Below are 22,580 nucleotides of genomic sequence, written 5' to 3' on the forward strand. Positions count from 1 at the left end.
CGTAGCTTTACACTGCTGCAGTAAGGTTCTGCCGATGTTCTAGCACCCAAAATTTCAAGCAAAATATAGCATTTCATTTGATGAGAATGAATTTATGTAAAAGCAAAGAAAACGTTTTGCAGTTTTGCCAAATTTTATTTTCGCAGTAACCCTCCAGCTGTCCACACCGCAAGAACAATCAGTAAAGTGAGTCGTCCCGGTATTCCGTGTCCCTAGTTGAAACCCCCTCTTGGCTACGCCACTGGCTGTTAGTCTTCACAGCTCAACTCATTGGCGTCAAAGTGCCTGCTTGATTGTAGCCTAGCCTACGGTACCAACTTTAAGTCCGTATTTCCAGATGGGCTCATAAAATTTGCAATTGTAATGCATCAGAGCGAATTTCCCTTTTATTATCTTGTAAAGTAGTGTTTTCAACCTTTTTTGAGCCACCGAACATTTTATGTATCAAAATAATCTTGTGAACCAAACAACAAATAAAATTTTATAATGGCGATCCAATAAAATAAACAGCACAACAACAATTCATTCAATTTTTCTCAGTACGATACCTGAGCCGGTTCAGATGAGCCCAAAGTTGATATTCGGGCATAACTGGTTTGGTTTTGAATCTTTATCCTTGGTTGGTTATTCCTGGTAGTTTCGCATACTTGTAGGTAGAAGCTCTTGAAGCAGGACCAGTTACCGAGATTGGCAGAGTGAAGCTTTCCGGTTGTTGAAGTGTTGTTGCCGGGGAATTATTCCATTCACTAGGTGCCGCTGAATGGAGAGCAGTCCTGAAATGCGTTGCTCAAGCGCACACTCCGAGAGTCAAACCAGCGCCGCTTGATTGTGAGCCGGGCGAGTAACGACTGAGCTAACTGCAGAAAGACAAACACAAATTAAGCTCTTGTGATTTAAATTTTCGACTGGTGTTCCATGCAATGCAACACTAGCCAAACTAATAAATTTCTTGTGAAACACCTGACGATCTTTCACGGAACACCGGTTTAAAATTACTGTTCTAAAGTAGGCTATAGACATGAAGTTCGTACGACAATATTCGAATAACAAAGACACCTTTATTCAAAGAAATATAGGCCTAAGTTTAGTAAAATTAATACTATCTTGTTTAATCACAATCATATCAGTTAGTTTTGTTCGCACTTATTTGCTGGCACCAATTTCCAGAGGTGGGCACCCGCTACGTTCAAAGTAGCGCGCTACCCGCTACTTTCAAAGTAGCGCGCTACCCGCTACTTGGACCAAAATAGCGCGCGCTACCGCTACCCGCTACCAATTTACAAAAGTAGCGCGCTACCCGCTACTCGGAGCAAAGCAGCGCGCTACCGCTACTTTTGTCTAAAATGACACAAGGAACACTATTCAATTCCCTAGCGACGCAAAAATGACCTTGAAAACGAATGTCATCATTCGTTTACGCTGTCATTTTAACGTCGTTATAGAAAACACATCCTCAGGGAAATACGCATTTTTCAAAAACACGAGCATTTCAAAATGAGAGTCAGTATATCTTGCCCGCTTTGGCTTAAGCACATCTTTTCCAACAGAGAAAAGTCTCTCCACCACAGCACTGGAAGGAATGGGGGTGCTGTATTTAATGAACAGGTGTTTTAACTCAGTATTCGAAAAGCTCAAGGACTTGCTCCTGCCCGAAAAAAAGGCGTCCACAATTGCTGTTTCCTTCGGCACCGACGTTTCACGGGATGGCGCCAACACACCGAAAAATTCATCGTCGGAGACTGTTGTATTTCCAGACGTTAAATATAAAATAAACAGTAATTGTAGTGTCTGTGTATTTACATAATCTGTGCCCAAACTATCGAATTCGAACAACAATTCTGGCGACGAGGATAGTAGGATAATACTCAGAAAAGAATGGAGATACCTACGTTTGATTTACAACCTTTTGACTGTGAAAGTCCTGGAGCAAGCACGCGATGGACCAGATGGAAACGAGCTTTTGAGTTGTATGCTGAAGGAAAGAATGTCACGAATGCTTCTAGAAAGCGAGCTCTGCTGCTGCATTGTGCTGGAATGGCAGTGCAGGACATTTTCTTTACCTTTGAAGGGGAATTGAACAGCTATGAAGCTGCTGTTCAAACACTAACTAATTATTTTACGCCGTTAAACAATGTCCCGTTTGAACGCCATGTATTTAGATCTCTATTTCAAAAAGAGGAAGAAAGTGTAGAACAATTTATAACTCGATTAAAACAAAAAGCAGAAACGTGCAGTTTTGAAGACATGGATGATCAAATTCGTGATCAAGTCGTGGAAAAATGTAGATCGGATGCGTTACGACGCCGACTCCTAGAAAAAGGAAGTGACTTGAATCTAAAAACGTTAAGAGAATTGGCCTTGGCATTCGAAGTGTCAGAAATTCAATCAAGATCATACAGTCAGGAAGTCAACAAAATCTCGACGTTTAAATCAGTTAAGAAAAGCTATCAATCTCGATTCCGATGTTACCGATGCGGAAGGGAAGGTCACAAAAGCAGCGACAGGAATTGTCCAGCGCAAGGAAAAGAATGCAGAAAATGCAATAAAATGGGTCATTTTGCAAGCTGCTGCAGAACAAAATCTGTTGGAACCAGCCACGTGGAAAAGAACCCGACGAATGGAAGCAACAGAACGAACCGGAAAAATAACATCAGACAAGTAAAACGAAATGCTGATGGTGAGTTGGACTATATCTTTAATGTATGTAGTTACAATACTGGAAAAGTTTCGGTAAATGTTGGTGGAATCAATATTTCAATGATTATCGACTCGGGAGCTACATGTAATGTAATTGATCGTGCACTGTGGGAAGATTTGAAAAAACAGCGCATTAAGTGCAAAAGCCATCTTTCTGACAAAACAATCTACGCTTATGGAAGTGATGCACCTTTGAAAATAGCAGGAATTTTCACTGCAGACGTTGAAACAACAAAAAAAGCACTGAAAAATGTCGAATTTGTAGTGATCGAAGGAAAAGGGCAACCGCTGCTAGGATTGAAAACAGCCACAGAGTTACAAATAATTAAATTTGATTGTGAACTAAATGCTGTAACTAAAAGTCCTTCGTTTTTGAATAAATATCAGTCATGTTTCGATGGTGTGGGAAAATTAAAAGACTTTCAATTAACAATACCTGTTGATAAAAATGTTAAGCCTGTGTGTCAACCTGTAAGACGAATACCATTTAACCTTCGGGACAAGTTAGCAGAAAAATTAAAACAGTTGGAAGACCTTGACATCATCGAAAAAGTTGAAGAACCGTCAACTTGGGTTTCACCTGCAATGATCGTGCCCAAGCAAAATGGAGACATCCGTTTATGTGTCGATATGCGCCAAGCTAACAAAGCTGTCAGAAGAGAACGTCACCCGATGCCTACCATTGAAGAAGTGCTGCATGACATGAACCAAAGCAAGGTATTCACTAAACTAGATGTCAAATGGGCGTATCACCAAATTGAATTACAACCTAGTTCTAGAAATATTACTACATTTGTGACGCATGAAGGATTATATCGATACAAGAGACTGATGTTTGGAGTTAGTTGTGCTCCGGAGATGTACCAACGAGTAATGCAACAAACGCTACAAGGTTGTACAGGAGTCAAGAATATTCTTGATGACATTATCGTGTACGGGTCGACTCAAGAGGAGCATGACCGAAGACTCGAGAAGGTACTTGAAAGAATTCGAGATAGTGGGTTCACGCTGAACAAAGAAAAGTGCGAATTCAACAAAGACAAACTTGTATTTATGGGACATGTGCTGTCGTCTAAAGGAATTGACCCGGAAGAGGCAAAAGTTGAAGCTGTTAAGGAAGCAAGAGCACCAGAAAACGCCGCTGAAGTAAGAAGTTTTTTAGGACTGGTGAATTATAATGCTAGATTTATACCTGATTTAGCCACGGTGTCGGAACCGCTTCGTATGTTAACTCGTAAAAGTGTTGATTTTCATTGGGGTAAAGCTCAACAGCAATCTTTTGAAAAGCTAAAATCTTTATTGTGCAATTGTGTAACTTTGGGTTATTATGACAAACATGCTAAAACTCAAGTAATTGCTGATGCTAGTCCTTATGGTTTAGCTGGAGTGCTGGTGCAAAACCAAAATGGAAAAAATTATGTTATTAGTTATGCTAGCCGTACTTTAACTGAAATTGAACGTAAATATTCACAAACTGAAAAAGAAGCTTTAGCTATTGTGTGGGCATGCGAAAGATTTCACGTTTATTTGTATGGGAGCAGTTTTGATTTATTAACAGATCATAAACCGTTAAAATTCATTTTCACTCCCCGCTCCAAGCCGAATGCTAGAATGGAACGCTGGATTTTAAGATTAATGCCTTATCAATATGAAGTGAAGTATATCCCAGGGAGGCAAAACATTGCCGATTGCTTATCTCGCTTATTTTCTTCAAAAGCGCTGTGCAAACACGTTGATGACACGCATGAGTATGTGAAATTTGTAGCAAAAGAAGCGACGCCTATTGCCATGAGCACACGTGACATCGAGCGTGCAACAAACGCTGATTTTGAGTTGCGCAATGTCATGGATTGCATTCTTTCGAACGACTGGTGTGAACTTGAATGTAAATCTTATCTAACAGTTCGAAGTGAATTAGCTGTCATTGGCCGTCTTCTATTACGAGGTACACGTATTGTGATTCCAAAAACATTGAGACAACATGTTCTTACGTTAGCTTACGAGGGCCATCCTGGTATCGTTGTCATGAAGAGACGTCTTCGAACTAAAGTATGGTGGCCTGGCATAGACAAAGATGTCGATCGTTTTTGTAAAAATTGTTTTGGGTGTCAACTTGTTTCAAAACCTGTATCTCCTGAACCCATGAAACGTACCGAATTGCCGGAAGGACCCTGGCAAGATCTTGCTATTGATTTAATGGGACCTCTGCCTTCTGGTGATTATGTTTTTGTTGTGATCGATTATTTTAGTCGTTACTTTGAAATTGATGTTATGAAAACAGTTACTACTGAAAAAGTGATTGGAAGTTTAAAGAAAATGTTTGCAACGCATGGTTTACCTTGTTCAATAACTTCTGATAATGGTCCGCAATTTATTAGCAACGAATTTCATTCATTTTTGAGCGAATGTGGAATATTGCATCGTAGAGTAACTCCATTGTGGCCTCAAGCCAACGGAGAAGTTGAAATTCAAAATCGCTCATTGCTTAAACGCATTAAAATTGCACAAGCTGAAGGTAAAAACTGGAAAAATGAATTGTATTCGTATTTACTTATGTATCGCTCTACACCACACTCAACGACTGGAGTTAGTCCAGCCGAATTGTTGTTCAAACGAAAATTGCGTACTAAGTTACCATGCATTGATCGTTCTTATGACCATGATTCTAAATCTGTTCGTGACAGAGATTCAGAAATGAAGGAAAAGGGAAAGTTATATGCTGATCTTAGACGTGGTGCAGTTCAAGCTGATATTAAACCTGGTGACACTGTACTATTGAAACAACATGGCCGTGATAAACTTTCTACTACCTTTCGTAAAGATCCGTTTATTGTCACAGAGAAACATGGTAATTGTGTGATTGTTGAAAATGATGACGCAAAGTATAAAAGAAACGTAACCCATGTTAAGAAATTTCATGATTCAAACAATGACCCAACCACTGATGTGTCTTCGAGACATAATGTCTCGACTGAGGCTTTCTCTGACTCAACTGATGTAATACCTGAACAAAATGTTTCGCCTGATAACCTTACTGACGCTGTTATTTTAACCAGGCCGCACCGCAACATCAAACCACCGCAACGGTTTAAAGACTTTGTTATGTAATTTACTGTGTTGTGTTTAGCCAGAACTGTTATGTTTAATTCTTGATCTGTTGACTACATTTCGAAATAGTGTTTGATTCTGAAAAGGAAAGAGATGTAGTGTCTGTGTATTTACATAATCTGTATTGGAAACCCGTAACGTGCTAGTATATAAATGACTCGTGTCTCGCTGTTTGGATTCTTTGTTCCGCCACGCAAATACAAGTGCTATGTTAAATCTGAACTATCAAGTTGTGTAAAGCAGGCTAGGCAGACACAACAGTAATAATTGTAGCGTTAGCCAACAAGTGAGAAAACCATTTACCTCTTGTTACTTACTAATAATAATAATAATGTTATGGTTTTATTTATTGTCGCTCTACAACAGCTAAGGTCTTTTAGCGACAGGGCTCATTTTTAATTCATATCAGGTTTAAGATGTTATCACATTATTACCCGACTCATTCTCACTGCGCTATGCAGGATAGAACACAATCGGTACCGTTTTTTTTAAAGTCTTCGGTTTGACCCGACCTGGAATCGATCTCAGATCTACCAGCACCAGAGCCGAAGGCGAAACCACTCGGCCACTGAGCTGGTTTGTTACTTACTGATTCAGTGTATAAAATCAACGCAATATATAGTAAGAAAGAAACGCAAAACAATCAACTGAGGAACGTGGTACAGAACGCTCAATTGATTACACGCGCAGTGCGGTGGTAATCAATTCCAACGTCTGTACCAGAAAACGCTGAACGGTGATTATGTAGTGACGCTGGTCACGAGTTACATATATTCAACGTAAATAAAATGACGACTATAACAGAGACATGACTGGTATTGGTGTCACTCTTTTCGGTATCAACCTGGCTTGATGTCTCCCGCAGCAGTCGAATTACATCTGTCTTGACTTTTTCTCGCAGTGCGTCAGCATCATCTGTGGAAACGTAGTCGACGTCTTGAAGCAGGGATGAAGACATGATGCCATAACGCATTTCATGTCGTTGACTGTTGAGGAGTTGACTTTCACGCTCAACTCCTCACAGGTCACAAGATCACTGATCTCGGTCAACTTCTTCGCGCAAATTGTGATGGTTGGAAGCAAGACTCCGTAATACGCCTTGGAGAATGTCTAAAGCCTGGCAGATAGGCTTCATCACACGGAGATATTCGCCGAAAAGACCGAAACTTTACAACCAAACCGATTATATAGCTGCTTGACCACGCCTGTGTTGCCAAAAACAAGTATTTTCTCACTTTAAAGTGCAACTGCAGGATGACTTTGACCTCACTTTATCTGAAAGAGCATGTTTCAATATATAAATACCAACCTAGCCCTTACTTGTTAAGGCTATATTTATCTCAATAATAATTATCAAAACTATGGTTTTCCACGCGCTTGTATTTTTGGCCACGTTTCTACAATGGCGGATTGCATTGCGCAACACGCGGGTTATGACGTCAGTTGTAGTCAGACCTCGGAGCGACTATCGGTTTTGCAAGTCCTTTGGTTGTCTTCGTCTTAGAGGGAAGAGTTTTTTTTTTCGTTGCTTCGATCTTGTGGCACGTGCTTTTTATGTGAAAGCAAGTAGTAGGCTATAGGCTCTTTGCAATCTCTAGTTTGAAAAATAAGCCAGGTCTGTTGTCTTGTTCATTGAGATTGTTGGTTTAAGAGACTGACCAAAGCTGTCATAGGCACATAAGGAAAGCATGCGAGGTACGTCTTAACCAATGTTATGTAACATTTTTGTAAGTTTCAAGTCTTTCGTTCAAATGTATCTCTTGGAAAAATGAACTTTTAAAGAAAACATGTCTCTAGCAACTTCGCTTCTTAATTATTGTAGTTCTGAGCTAAATATTTAAAATGGTGAAAATTTGCTCCATCTGTCACACAAAATCTGTTCCTGGTTGCAAGGTGACATTTTTTGCCTTCCCTAACGATCAACGTTTGCGAATTAAGTGGTGCAAGTTTGCTCATCAAGTCCGTAAATGGAATGGACAAACATTGTTTAGGTTAATGCTGGAAGACGAGACTCTCCGGAAAACCGCCTTACGATGGAGTGGTGTTGTTGTAGCCTACCCGTTGTGTTGTGTTGGGTGCGAAGGAATGTGTTTGCTGCCATGAAATCCAGCAGTGTGTTGGGGTGCTCAATGGCATGGCGGAGAGCACCTCTTGCATCACTCTGTTGGACGACTTCCATGCACTGGTCAATCCAGCAGTCCTACAAACCTTCTTCGGGGTTGACAGGAAGAATTGGGAAAAAGATGACAAGCCCAAACTACGCAATGGAAAGCTGTTAAATGCGTGAGTAATCTTGTTTACTGTTCAACAGCCTTTCAAAAGCTAGTTGCGTAATTGTTCCATTCATACTTAACGAAGCTGTCTCTCAGGCAATTCAGGCTGGTCGCTTATAGGCACGTGCTGGAGTGGCTATTGGATGGAGAAGTTCTGGCCAAGTCGAACAGAGTTGTGCTGCCATCCTGCATTGTCTCTTTTATTCGCAGAAAATACCCTAGCGACGATGGGGATTATGCTGGATTCAGAAAACAGCCCCAATGATTGTTGAAGCATTATTGTACAATACAAAATCTTTTCGATATAACTAAGTTTGCCGGTTCCAATCTACGAAACTAGCCTTCGGCGATGGGCATCGCAAACCACTTCTAGCACACAGGCATCAACAACTAAATTTGTATAATATCCTGGCTGAAAGATGCGTCTTCATTATAGATACCTTGTAAATTTGCGCATTTACCTATCGCGTCTAGTTTAGTCTCCATTAAGTTCGACTACAAGTGACCTCATATCGCTAGGTGGCGTAGACGAGTTTACCACTTCCAGGTAGCGTGAGAGAGAAGCGCTAAAGAGCGTGGGAAAAAGGTCGGTTTCTTGGCTGTGGGCCACAATTGTAAGGAAGTAAGTTTTCCTACCCGTACCGGACGTCTTGGCAATGGATTCTAGCCAATGTTAATTCGATCGTGCAGTTGCACTTTAAATTAAAAAGTAGCGGGAGTTCGACTGAAAAAAAGTAGCGCCTCTTCCGCTACCCTGGAAAAAAATAGCGCCGCCACTCGAACTAAAAAGTAGAGCCGCTACCGCTACTTTTACCGAAAAAGTAGCGCGCTACTGCCCACCCCTGCCAATTTCGACTTTCAAGGCTTTCTGCACAGTCAGTCAATATCCGTTTGTATATCAGAGACAAAGAGTTTATTTATCAACGAATCGAAAGAAAGTTAGGACAAATAATTTCGCTTCAAAGCGAAAGAACATAAAATATTTCGAAATTACAAAAGAAAATTTTGAAAAATAAAAAATAAACAAAGAAACCGAATATCAACAAAGTACGATTCTAGAAATCTTGTCAAAAAAAAGTGTGATTCCAAGTTCGAATTTCATCTTCTCGTGAAGATCCAAGTCAAAAATATTCAGAATTATCTCGTGTAGCGATGTCAGATCAAATCATTTTACAACAAGATTAAAGTGTAGAGACACCACAAAAATTTAATTCAGAAATCTGGCAATGTAAGAAATGAATCTGACAGCATCACTGAAGAAACTGATGGTACTTCGGCACCAGCCAGGGGTGTAGTTAAGGGAGGAAACTTCTCCCTTCTCGAAATACTTAAAATAAACTTTTCACTCTCTGTTACAGCAACATTTGACAGAGTTTTGTTGTTGATTTAGGCTGAAAGTAGTCTCAGAATACACACTGTTTAGTTTTTTTATATAATTTTTAATTGTGATTTACCTTCGTCAACTCGTTGCCGGGTCTCAGACATGTGCAATAATGCTTAATTGCCCAGCCCCCTCCCCCCACGAATGCTGGTTACACCCCTGGCACCAGCACATCAATACACTGACAATGTATTTCATGGGCCTGCAAGCAAAACTGAAGTAATATTTTCATGTCGGATTTCCAATGAACGTTGATACTCTAATAGAAAAAGTTGGAAAAAAATCAAAATAACACAGTTTGCCGTGTGAATTATACATAAGAAAAGTCAGCAACGAGCTGAAGGGTCTGGGAGGTGAATCCCCCCACCAGCTATAACAATCACTGATAACATTGCCCTTCCAGTGGAAATCTGTTAAAAGAGGAGCTGCCGTGACTGGTCTCCTTAACTTCATCCTGAATGATAGAAATAAAACTCGTGGTGGGAAATTAAGAGACCAATCAAATTGTTCATAGTTTATTGCTTCTATGTAACTAGGGTGAGTAAAATCATGATTGAAAATTACAATAAATATCAAAACTGCTTCAAAATTTCGTAATGCAAAGAAACAGCGAGACAGTCGCATGATTGTTCAACGAAGCACCGAGTTAGCTCTGAAAAGAAAACATTAAAATACTGACAGTGAGAATCAAACATGAGACAGCGACCTTTACTTGGCGGGAATGGTAAAAGCAAGCTGACATGATGACGGTTTTCTTGCTGAAACAGGCTTAACTTTTAGTTTGTTCACGATAAATTAAGCTTTCAAGAAACTCATTTCTGCATACACTTGTTACGGTTGCAACGCAACACTTGACGACGTGAACTGAAGAATATGGTAGCCACTTTAACAAGGAAAAATTTTGCCACTGCAATTGACTAGAATGCACCGCCAACCAATCATAAGCTACGTTTTCTATGACGTGAAAAAGAGCGAAAAGAAGATGATACAAAGCAAATCAAGTGATGGATTTTCTGTCAGCTGGTCGGCTTAGGGGTTAGGGCTAGAAAGTAGCTATCTCATTGACGCGGGTTCGATTCCCACCACTGCTATAGCTCTTTTTTCTTCTGTAATTACCAAATAAAGTTCAAAACAAGCATTAACTATCTGGCTGAGTGTTAGAAGGGTCACAATTGGACGGTAGCCTCTTATAACATGTTCTGATTGGTTGGCGCTTGCATTGTAGTCAATCGCAGTGGCAGAATTTCTACTTGTTAAAGTGGCTACCGAAGAATATGCTGCAAACGCGGAAGCAATGGATTGAGCATAAAAATAACGACTGGTTGGTGTGGTACAAAACGTCACACTTGAAAGACTTCCATGTCATAATAAGGTATAAAAACAGAACTCAAACATCACCTTCAGCATTGGTCAATTAACATACGTCAACAGGATTCACGACACTTTTCGGGTTAAAACATGGGAATTAAACTTTAACTAAACTAGAATTAGTAAAATTCTTTGTTACAAATTGCAGAACTATACGAGGATGCTATAACGCAAAAAGGTTTCCCTCTAATTAACATCGCCATACATAGATTTCCCGAAATTTAACGAGCATTTGCTACATTCAAAAAGAAAACTGTCAAGTGATTTCAGATCACATCGTCCATAAAGTTACAAAGTTCCATTGCCTACTGCTGGAAAATGCTAAATCCTGAATGGCATGTAAGCCTGCAATGAAAGTACGTTGAGGCAAAGGTACTGACCATTTAACCTTTGCCCTCTGCAAATCTAGTTTTGAACTGCATACACTAGCACGGTATTGTTGATAAAAGTGGCTCATTACAAGTTACTTCATATCAACTATATATTCAAGCGTTGGGTTACGCAGCGATCAAGTCGAATAGTTTGCGAATTAATCTATGAAATAAACCCTAACGTTGGAAAGCGGACAAAAAAGGTGTGGATATCTAAAATCACAATGTGTAATGGTGGTGGATACTTTATCGCTGCAGAATAAAATATTCCAAAGAGGTTTCCAATATTCGTGTAATAATTAGCTTAGCGTGACAACATGGAAATGCAATAGGCTACTAGTCAGGGATGTGAGATAAAAAAGATAGCGTGGATACTGTATGTATGAAGAATAAAGATATACAAATTTACGATGTAAAACATTAATCCAAAATACTGGAATATGGATTGTGCTGAATTCTTTTCTGGCTACTTTTGGGCCGTTACTGTTTGTGTGCAACTGTAAGTTATTTATTTTTTATTTGAATATGGTCATTCTTGTCTGATGCAAATAAATAATAACAACAATACTACAAATTGCATATACCAGCATACTATTCAGCAACTGAAGTTGATGAAGAGTAGTTTAGTGAAATGGAACTGGCAATTTATCGAAATATTATTTAAAAAGTTCAATCTAACTCATATAGCTGTAATAACTGAAGACTCCAAATCTAAATCACCGCTCCATATTTCCTTCTTTGATTCACCCGAAATGTCGTATTCCGTCAGTTTGTATCGGTGATATCTAGGCAGTGATAAGGTCATTAGATTCGAGATATTATAATAGACGTTTCGTATGTCCTGCATGATATAATGCGGCAAAAAACCCAAAGTATCTTGATAACCTAAAGTTGTGGCGACTGTTCAAATGCAAACCGCTAAATTGTATTAACCAGACGATTTGTCGTAATTTTTAATAGTCATTTTGTAATTCCGCCACTTTAATAGTTTAATGCGGGCAAGCAGGTTCAACACCACTTATGAACTCGATAATAGACAAAAACTATTAAATCTCGCAAGATCCAAAACTTGGTTTACGAAGGCATTCCTAAGTAATTCTAAATATCACGATTCATCGCTCACTTTGGCGTTGTCGCCGTTGTGGACTCAGATGACGTGTCCTCCGCATCGGGGATTCTGAAAATAGCAAAAGTTTTAAGTTTTTCTTGATGGTACTGCTATTTTGCATTTATCAAATGTTGGCATTTGCACAACAATCCAACCTCTTAGCGTAATTTCTTTAGAATCGACTTCGCTATAGTAATAGCATCTTCAGATTATTCAAATAAAGTAATATAAATATTCAAATGTAAAAATATTAGGCTGCTGAAAGGAATTCCTTAGGCCACACAGACGTAATTCTCGTAAGTTTCTTGAATGATACAACAAATACATTGCGATCGCAGCTCAACAAATCAAAATCTGTTAAAATTTCAATGAAATATTGATAAACTAATATCTGGGCCAGTGGTTTTCAACCTTTTTGGTGGAACGGGACCCAATGAAACATTCCAAAAGCTCGAGGAAACCCTGTTCAATAATTTAATTGCCTGATGCAAAAAGATTGTTTGATTAAGAAAATTAAATTAAAATACTCAATACTCATGTTTAGATTTATTTATGTAGGCCTACAATAAAAATACAAACTGTAAAAAATTACATTTATTCTCATAGAAATTTCAATGAGAAACTCGGTGTTTCTTGCACAAGTCTTCAATATTGGGTCCTGTGTTTGATAGACACACACGAAGTTCATCTTCCACAGACAGCAATTGTGCTCGAAAAATTGCATATTAAACAATACGCATATGATAATAAAATAGACTCTCGGATTTGAATGTGAACTTGCGGAACCCCTAGACTTACTCGCGGAACCTTAGGGTTCCGCGGAACTCTGGTTGAAAACCACTGATCTGGGCTGAAACAAAAATTTTGACCTGGTGATGATTTTTGTTTTTTACTTAGCTGAAAACCGCTCATAGTATCACCCTTAAAACTAGATTGTGGACATTTCATAAGCTGTCAACAAGGCAAAAAACTTTCACTATGTTGTCTTTTATAGCTGCCCAAGTGAATACTAGATCATGTTGATCACAAAAACAAACTTCTAGAACCAACCTGCCGAAACCATAAATCTTCCCTTCCATTTCAATGGCGTCGAAAGAGCCAATTACGTTAGAGTCCATCATAATACCTGTCTTGTTCAATTTTTTGGAATGGATGTTGAATGACAGTATTTCCTGACTCTGGTACTCTGCATTGAAAGATATCAAAGCATCAAATGTTTGTTACATGAAACTAAAAATAAAAGGGAAATATTCCAACAATTGGTTATTTGAAGAAAGGCGTTCTTCCCGGCTATCAGCACAAGGCTGATTACTCACTAGCACAGCGAGCAGCAGTAACGCTTCGCTAACCAGAACGGTGTAGCTTCCACGCTAGCCATAAAGACCTCCAATTAAACGTTGTGATAACCCACCCCAGGCATAACCCACCCCAGGCACCTGCTGGTTTTGTTGGCTCTTTCTTTCCACAAAGATAAGAGTTAAACTGACTGGTAAAGCGGCGGTCGATTACTCAAGTGGCAAGAATACGGTGCGATACTGATGAGCCCAGCCTCATGGGCGAAACACGTGTCTATCGCTGTCTATTCGATGCTACAATCGGCTGCCAAAATAACTTAAATTGGTTATTTATTAAATTGAAAAGATTGTGCTAATTCAGTATTTACATCAGAAATCTAAAACTAACAAAAAAACATCACGTTAAAAAAAGATGCGTGAAATGGTTTATTGAATTGGGATTTGTTTTTACAAGAAGCGAGGATTAGAAGAAGCAAAACAAGTAACAACTTGGCGCTTCTTACATGGATTCATAAAAACTTGAATAAATTTGTGGAAATGTAGCAAGCTACCAACCCTTTCCTGCACGGTCCGTAGGTGGATGAGACTCGGTGAGTTAGTAGTAGCAGAGTTGATTGATTGATTTATTGAGTCTTTATCCTCAGACTGGGAAAGCTTCTTGCAGAGCTTAATCCTGGCAGTTTCGCATACTTGTAGAGGCTTTGAACCACTGACCCAGGCCCGGTTACCGAGATTGGCAGAGTGAAGTTTCCGATTGTTGGAGTCTTGTTGCCGAGAAATTATTCCATCCGTTGGATGCTGTTGAATGGAGAGCAGTTCTTAACGTGCGTTGCTCAAGCGAACATCCCGAGAGTCGAACCAGCGCCGCTTGATATTGAAGGTTCTTCGTTTCAGAAGTCACGCGCAAACCAATTGACCTATCGGGGAGGACGTTTCAACTGAGATGAGATGTTTCTACAATTTAAATTGTCGGTATAAAAAAGCATAAATTGATTGCATTACTTGCAACAAGCAGAAACGAAGAAAAAAGCATAAATGAAACAATGAATGATTCACACATTTCGAGTATTATTTCGTTTTTACATCTCATCGCTATTTTATTTTTTGTTCAATGAATAAGTTATACAAACCTCCAGAAGTGGGGTACATCTCTCAACTTTGCTATACGTCTACGATTGAAAAATTACTCTTAACTTGGATTTGCCATCGCCATGTACAATTGCGCATTTAGACAAACAGAGCTAAAAACAACTACTACGAACGACCGGTCAGTCATTCCATTAGTAGTCTCCTGCCTACCGCAATGTGTGACGCAAATACTTTTATCGTAATTTCAGAGGAAAATATGCTTCAAATTCAACTAAGATTCCAACTAATTGGTTTGTCGGAATATTTCGATGATTAGATTTGTTTCACAAACTTAAGGGTGTGTGACTTTGAGATTTACGATTACAATGAAACATTCTGTCCCATAACCAGTACGCTTGCAATGACTGATACCTTGACCCATACCTTCAAATGCAAATTGTACATCTTGATCAAACAACATTGTTGGGCTTAAAAATACACAAAAAGTGACCGAAGCAAAATTGAAATTGCTAAAATTTTCTGGGGGAGAGGGACCTTTTCAAGCCTATAAGAAAAATATTTTTTAAAAGAAATACTAATTATCTATTTCTAATTTCTAGTATTAAAGTTGGATTTGCCACTGGATTTGATACTTGGGTTTGGCGCAAACCAACCCATACTGGTTTGTTCTTGAAATTTGATGTATGTACTATGCCTATCGAAATGGAAATGTGGTTTGATATTGTGCCTATTAGCTCGGGCTAAAATGATTAGTTGTAATGATGCTCTTTTTAATATTGAAACAGAAAATTAAAACAAATGTTCTATAATAATGGTTATCCAAATTTATACTTTGAGAAAATATTGAATCGCTTTATCTCCGAGAATTCCAACCAAAAAGAAAAGGCTGAAAATGAGTTAAACATGAGGAATTGCTTGGGAATCTAAAACGTTTGCTCGTAAAATCGGGCAGTTTATAAAAAGTAAATTTGATGTGGACGTTTTTCCCATTTACAAAACATTCAAATTTAGTTCGTATTTTTAACTAAAGTCCCCGACGCCTTCGTCTCCAGGGTTCCCACACATTTTTTATAAACAAATTCCCTACTTTTTCAATACTAATTCAATACTAAATTTTAAAAATTCCCTACCTAATTTCGATCTAAATTGCGCATTAACAGTGCTAAATCAATGAAAATTTCTGTGCTGTATTATTTCTAAACACAATCATGCATAGCATAGGTTTAAAATTGTATATCCGAACTCTATTACATCCGAATCAAATAATATTGTCAGAAGATTCCTGTTTGAACAAAAAACTGTTTTGTTTTTTTCAAAAGACCCAAACTGAAACCAGTCGGGATAAACTGTCACATTTATACTGAAATTACAATTCAAAGCTTCATTAAATAGGTCGTGGCAACCTGCCATAAGCCAAACCAAAACAATTAAAATTCACACTACTAGCAACTACTGAACACTGAATCACAGAACATTTAAACACTGAAGCACAAAATCATTTAAAGGCCTATACTAAATGAAAATTTCAAACGGGAATTAAGCATTAAAATGCGTGAACTGAACATTCAAGAACACATTTCAAGAAAAATTACCGAAAAAAAAATGTTTTCAATGGCGCTGGCAAGGCCCAAAGTCCAATGTTTCATTTATTTTTATATTTTTCAAAATAACCAAAAAGTGCAAACACTGCTCGAGAATACGTCACTATAGACAGCAATAACAAAGGCCACGTTACCACATCTGATGTTTTGAGCAAACTGTCTGATATTTTGATGTACAATTGTACATAGATACATAGCCTACAGTCAAATCGCCCGCAGTAACAATTATTACGAGATCAGTTGATTGCTAGTCTCTAGTGACGCAGACTGTACACTGTACAGTCGCACGCTTCGTTGCTCAAGCCCAACCTCGTTTTGAAAGCTCTGACAAAAGCACGCGCGCAATGGTGGTCAGACCGCAATGGGGCAAAATTTTATTGAAAATCGTTTTATGGTAGCATGTTAAACAGAAAGAACGTGGAAAATCGCCAAGTCAGGTTTTTCCTTTAGTATCCCTTTAAGCGCCAAAATTATTATTTTTAACAGCGGATTCCCAAGTCCAGATAAATGGTTATGTAATATGTAGGCTATAGGTCTACGTGTATGCAAAAACAAACTACCGAACACCTCTTTTTTAAAATCCCTGGAAAAATTTGCAGATCTATCTTTTGATTTTAAGTTGTGGCTTGAATTTTCTGGAAAAAAGTTTCACACTTTTTGGCTTAGCCGAACGTTAGAGCGGAATATTCACCATTATATGGCTTAGCAGTAACCGCACTCCTGCCGTTAATCTCCATGTAGGCTATGTGTGTGTCAGTGTTTTCAACGTTGATAAAATACCGTTCCAGCGTAAGTAACATTGAAACTGCCTTGAAACCAGCATTGACAAACATCAGACCAAGGCTAGGCTTGCTTTGTAGCAGAGAACAGTCGCACCCATCAGTCCATCACACTGAACAAATGTGTTTACTTTTTGATCTTGTTTCCAGCAGGCTACAAGTAGTGACTTCGAGTACGAATAGCTTGTTGTTAGTTTTCGTTTAAATTAAGCCTTTCAATAAATCCTATCAGAAAACGTATATTTTGCATTGTTTATCCTTTTAACGTAAAGGGTCGCGGAAAATTTTAGAAGATTAAAAGGGATCCTGAGCAAAAAAGTTTGGGAAGCCCTGAACTAGCCTACACGTAGTGGTAGGCACTTTAACATTACCCACTGGTCGAAGAGGTACGCAATCATGCGTGACATGTTCAATCAATATTTGTGTTTTAGTCACAATTTCGACTTGTTAAAGTGGCTACCATTAAGATCCCTCTTGCACTCAGTTCAGTTGCAGAAGAAAAAATAATATTAGCAGAGGGTGGGAATCGAACCCACGAAATCGAAATTACTATACTCCTCTGCCCTAACCATTAGGCAACGGTGGTTGTGGTGAAGCATTCAGTTAAATTTCTTTGTATCAAAATTTTTGATCAGAATATCACGTCACGAGTCACATGACTGAAATCAGCTGAATCGCGAATGAACATGTCACGCATGATTGCGTACCTCTTCGACCAGTGGGTAATGTTAAAGTGCCTACCACACGTAGTTGGGTTAGTTCTCCTACCATCTGACCACATAGTCACTGAACATCAGGTATTAACCTAGGCCTAGCTTACCAGCACTCCACGTCTGAACAACGGTAGACACTTCTGTAATTGTGATCAATTAAATCAGTAAAACCCTGCTGGATGGATTGACCTAAGAACCCAAACTCAAAAAAACCGCTTGGTGCAGTAGTGATTTATTTTAACAGCTGATCCAGCTGACAAGGACGGTATTGTATCCGGTTTAATCCAGTCCATATCGCATGATTTTTTATCTACAATTTAGTCATCAAGGTTTTCCATACTTTTTCAATACCATGAGGAGGTTTCACATAATTCCCGACTTTTTCCCGGTCTGGAAAACGGGTTTTCAAATTCCCTACTTTTTCCCTACTTTCCCGACTGCGTGGGAACCCTGCGTCTCTCTGCTCAAATATCGTATACAGTTTTACATGTCCGTGTGATTCGGCATTGACGTACATCGGTATGTCCACGAGATATTTGACCAAGAGAGTATGGGAGCATCTGAACTTTAAAAACTTAAAAAAAAACGCCATCAAAGACCATCATGGAGTGTTCTTTTTGTACAGATCGAAAATTCTCTACTGACTTATTTAAAATTTTACGCAAAGGAAAATCCCAATTTGACATAAAAATTCAGGAAGAGCTGTTAACGATAGGCTACAATCCAAATTTAAACGAAAAATTAATTGCGGGGCGCCTCCATTCTCCTCAACATTTACTAGATGTATCACGTACCCTGTGCTGCAAATTCTTTTGTGGTTATGTAGTTGCCTTTTCCTAATGTAATTTGTTTTCCTTCTGTTTGTTGTTTTCCACACTATTGCTTTTATTCGCTCCGTATTTCTTGATGCTTATAGTCAGTTAGCTAGTTACCTTCAAGAAGTTTGTAGAATACAAAATCATAGACTGTTGATAGCCACTGATTATACCACCGGCTTCATTACATTGAAAAAGGGAGTTACCGGCCTAAGATCATGCAGTCAATAGGCCGTTATCATGAAAGCTTGATGATTCCGATGATCTGGAAGTATTATCGTAGATATGGATGAAGATCAACATGTATAAATAATGAATCAGGTGTTCACTTACGAAGCAAATATAATTCCGAACTTGTTGCAACAGCAACGCAGCAATCAAACATATGATCCAGCCTCATTGCCTCCCAAGATTCGTTGTCCGATAGAAAAACCTACCAATAGAAAATAATTATAGTTTCTAATAAACTGATGTAAGAATTGTTGCCTAATTAAAACCAACTTATTGAACGAAATATCGACTGTCTGTATTGTAAAGTGCGTCGTGTGGATTGGATGCAAATCCTTGTTATTACATTGGCTGGTCAAGTGGTAAAAGCGTTTGACCGACATTCAAAGGGTTTTCAAAGTTACATTCGGCACCCGTTGAAAGTACGCGGCTGTGTCTCGGCAGACACTAAGTAGACTTTATTTGAAAGTGGTCAAGAAGTTTGGCTCCTTGCCTATCGTCTACTTGACTTTAAAGTTACACAATCCTGCATTTCATTGAACCACACAAACTGTTAGCCTACCTCAATTGAGCCAAGTGTACGCATAGCAACACCACCAAGACGACTACCGAGGCCAACTTTGTAAACAAAACCTGTGAAGCAAAATGTAAACACTGACGTTTTGTTTAATTATTTTTTAAATGAATTTAACTGATGCAATTCCTTAGTAGATGGGGACTCCAGAACCATTATATTTCGTCTAGAGAACGGTTGATAACATAAGCCATGTTTGGAAAGATGGAGTCCACAAAACCAAAAAACTGGTGTCGTGTGATGTTAACAGCTATACAGTCATTAAGCAAACTATTTCTGCCACTTATATTGTATCAATTCCCTGATAAAGGCTTTATAGATGCTGAGAAGATTTCGATATACTGCGATATATGTTCTGACAAAAAGTTTTATATTATTATTTCTTGTGACATTAAATACACAAAAATGCATACTCTTGCTATTGCTCACCTTTAAATATCACACACGAGTGACTTGGGTAACTCATCGGCGGGAGATATTTACGACCTCGTGAACGAGGATTAAACATTTCCACTGATTTACCATCGTCATACGTTCCACCACATATGATGAATTTATCTTAATGTTAACAAAAGACGTTATAGCTCACGACAAAAACAGTAGCTATGTGGGGCTTGTGGGCCCACTAAAGCTAACAAGCTTTTTTTTACAAAACAAATGAACAGTCAATTACTTAAACATATTGAAATCTTGATTGCATTTCTACTTAAGCCAGCCTTTTCAAGCCAGTGTTTTCAGCCACTTTCGTGTCGTTGAACAAACTGTTTATAAACACAACAAACGCCAGTGCAACACATTCTGTCTAAAAGTCCCTGAAAATACTCAACACAACACTTGCAGCAAACTATAATAAAATGTTTTCTGTGTTTATAATAATACAATAATTACAGTACAATAGAATGTTTTTAATAGTAGAATGTTTTTTGTAGTTCTACTGTATATTGATTTATTTGTCCAGATCTTCACTGATTTTAATTTTAGTTAGTATATGTGTTATGATGTGTTGAATAAAAAAGCATCAGTTTGTTACCATCACCCCAATGTTTGAACAAAAGGTTCACCTCAGGTACTTCAAGTTGTCATCATCAACGTTTTACGGAAAAAAAAAACTTCCAGTATCGGTAGATAAAACTTTGCAATATGTGGCCCCACCTTTCCGCACAGGCTAATCAAGGCACATTTTATCTCAACTCATAGTCTTTACTGAAATAGGTCGATTTAATTGTTTAACTCGTTAAGTGAGTACTGCGTTTAATTCAGAATAATGCATTACTTTTTTTAGTTTTTGAGGGGGGATGTAGGCTAAGTAATTGTTATTCTTTAAATCCACTGTTAAACCCCTGCGTGGCCAACTTGAGCAACAAAACTGAATTGAGCAAGCGAAACGAGCGAGGAATTTTACAATTTTAACAGTTAGCCTATACAAATGTATAGTTTCAGTGTCGTAACCCTAACCCATTCGTGACCCAGTTTTTTCAAGGCTCCGCGACCCATACTACACATTTCAAAGAAACTGTACTGTAATGATACATTGTCATTTCGTGTTGCAACCAGGCTATTGGCCAGTAAGTCAAGATTCGCAAAACAGCCAATCTTGGTGTTAACCTTCAGGCATATCCTTTATCTTTAAGTGCATGTTTTGTTTACCAATGACACAACACAACCACGTGCTTTCGGGCACGAAAAGAGTGATCGGTGTAAAAACAACGTCCTTTCGAACGTCGTACCAGCGCTCTTGTCGCAGTATACTGTATGTTATGATGGTTAGTGAAGACTGGAGGTTGGTACATCACCACAAATATGCACTGTAAAGAAAAATTCAGATTGAGAGGTTAGAAAATCCTCACCATTTAATAAAACTGCTTTGGATTTCAATCTCTCATCTAACGTCCGACTGAAGCTCTCCCATTCAGATTCGTCTTCCACTAAGTTTAGTCGCTGAATTAACGTGGGATCAGCTAACCCACCAATGACGTACAAGTGTTCTTTGTACGTCACAACACATGCAGATGACACATCTCCTGGAAGATCCTAACGAAGAATATTTCAAATTTAGACTTTTGATATATTTTTTTCAATTGGAACGTTTTTTACACAAATCGTATGACTTTATTAGCAATATTTTTTTGTTTACCAACATTTTCCAGGTTGTATTTCAAACAAAAAGAACAAAAAAATTATCTTCAATATCTGTGGCCAACAGTTAGTTTGATTGATCAAACGAATTGCCGTCACAACGATTCATTCCTAGTGGAGTCAATTCAATTCAATTTATTTTTCATTGCCGGCGTAAACATGTAGAGAACAATAAAATAAACAACACAAATTTGACACCAACAAAAGGAGAAGATGACAAAACCAAAAGGTTTAAAATTTGCATCGATAAAACAGTGTTTCGAAAACAATCAAGAGAGTGAAATATCTTCTGACAAGTGTCAAACCCACAACAATGCTTGATGTGAATGACTCGGTTACATGTCTTGTAATACAAACGAATTTACTTTCACACAAGTCAGTTCAATCATAAACAGCTAAAAATCGACTTCGATCAGCTAGCAACTAGAAGATCGAAATCGATTTTTAGCTGTTTATGATTGAACTAACTTGTACGAAAATAAATCTGTTCGTTTGGAACAGACAATCTTAAACATGCACAGCCACCAAACCTAGAAAAGAAAGTGAAAAAAAATTATTTCGTCGGTTGTAATTTGTAAAACTAAGCCTACACTCAACACTTGCAAGTACTGTATAACATAACAAGGGCAATATGTTTCTCGGCAGCCGATTTGTAGCAAGAATTGACAGCGATAGACACCGTGTTTCGCCCATGAGGCTGGGCTCGTCAGTATCGCACCAGCTGCTCGCTGTACTAGCGAGTGCTCAGCCTTGTGCTGATAGCCGGGAAGAACGCCCCTTTCTTCACATAACAAGGGCAATTTAAATTTTACAACACACAAAAATTGACAAGTCTCCTGAACTTTTTACTTTGAGAGTCTCCCATTCATAAACCTACTTGTGATGTCATGAAAGGCTCAACAAAGCAAAAATTACAGAAAACCGACTCAGTGTGACCATGCAAAATGCAGATTCACAAAAAAGTAAATAAAAATATAGAGATATAATGAAATATAATAGAATACAGACATACTTCTTCTGTTCAAGTAAACTTTGATCCATCAA

General features: G+C 38.4%; 2 protein-coding genes across 3 annotated transcripts in view; one reads left to right on the plus strand and one right to left on the minus strand.

The window, feature by feature from the left end:
* The first annotated feature begins 7,939 nt into the window (after window positions 1-7,939).
* On the plus strand, window positions 7,940-8,343 carry LOC145774552 (uncharacterized). The gene is made up of 2 exons (XM_082585818.1): window positions 7,940-8,088; window positions 8,175-8,343. The coding sequence occupies exons 1-2, from the start codon at window positions 7,940-7,942 to the stop codon at window positions 8,341-8,343; spliced, it is 318 nt and encodes a 105-aa protein (XP_082441944.1).
* Window positions 8,344-8,980: 637 nt separating this feature from the next.
* LOC145774040 (kelch-like protein 12) overlaps window positions 8,981-22,580 on the minus strand; it is a 42,914-nt gene continuing 29,314 nt past the window's right edge. For both annotated transcript variants that reach the window (XM_082585177.1, XM_082585176.1), the window contains exons 7-13: window positions 21,248-21,431; window positions 19,830-19,958; window positions 19,389-19,459; window positions 18,932-19,031; window positions 13,357-13,492; window positions 12,322-12,375; window positions 8,981-11,983 (exon numbers count right to left, since the gene is read on the minus strand). In XM_082585177.1, the coding sequence (XP_082441303.1) occupies window positions 11,878-11,983; window positions 12,322-12,375; window positions 13,357-13,492; window positions 18,932-19,031; window positions 19,389-19,459; window positions 19,830-19,958; window positions 21,248-21,431 (780 nt within the window). In that variant the 3' untranslated portion in view covers window positions 8,981-11,877. The remainder of the gene's footprint in view (window positions 11,984-12,321; window positions 12,376-13,356; window positions 13,493-18,931; window positions 19,032-19,388; window positions 19,460-19,829; window positions 19,959-21,247; window positions 21,432-22,580) is intronic.

Source organism: Aplidium turbinatum, chromosome 7, assembly GCF_918807975.1.
Source record: "Aplidium turbinatum chromosome 7, kaAplTurb1.1, whole genome shotgun sequence".
NCBI lineage: Eukaryota > Metazoa > Chordata > Ascidiacea > Aplousobranchia > Polyclinidae > Aplidium > Aplidium turbinatum.

What these genes read in the sequence shown, in the direction of transcription:
- LOC145774552 (XM_082585818.1), top strand. Translation starts at nt 7,940, where the DNA reads ATGGCGGAGAGCACCTCTTGCATCACTCTGTTGGACGACTTCCATGCA. An exon ending in AATGGAAAGCTGTTAAATGC is followed by an intron (nt 8,089 to 8,174) that starts GTGAGTAATCTT and finishes GCTGTCTCTCAG; the next exon opens with GCAATTCAGGCTGGTCGCTT.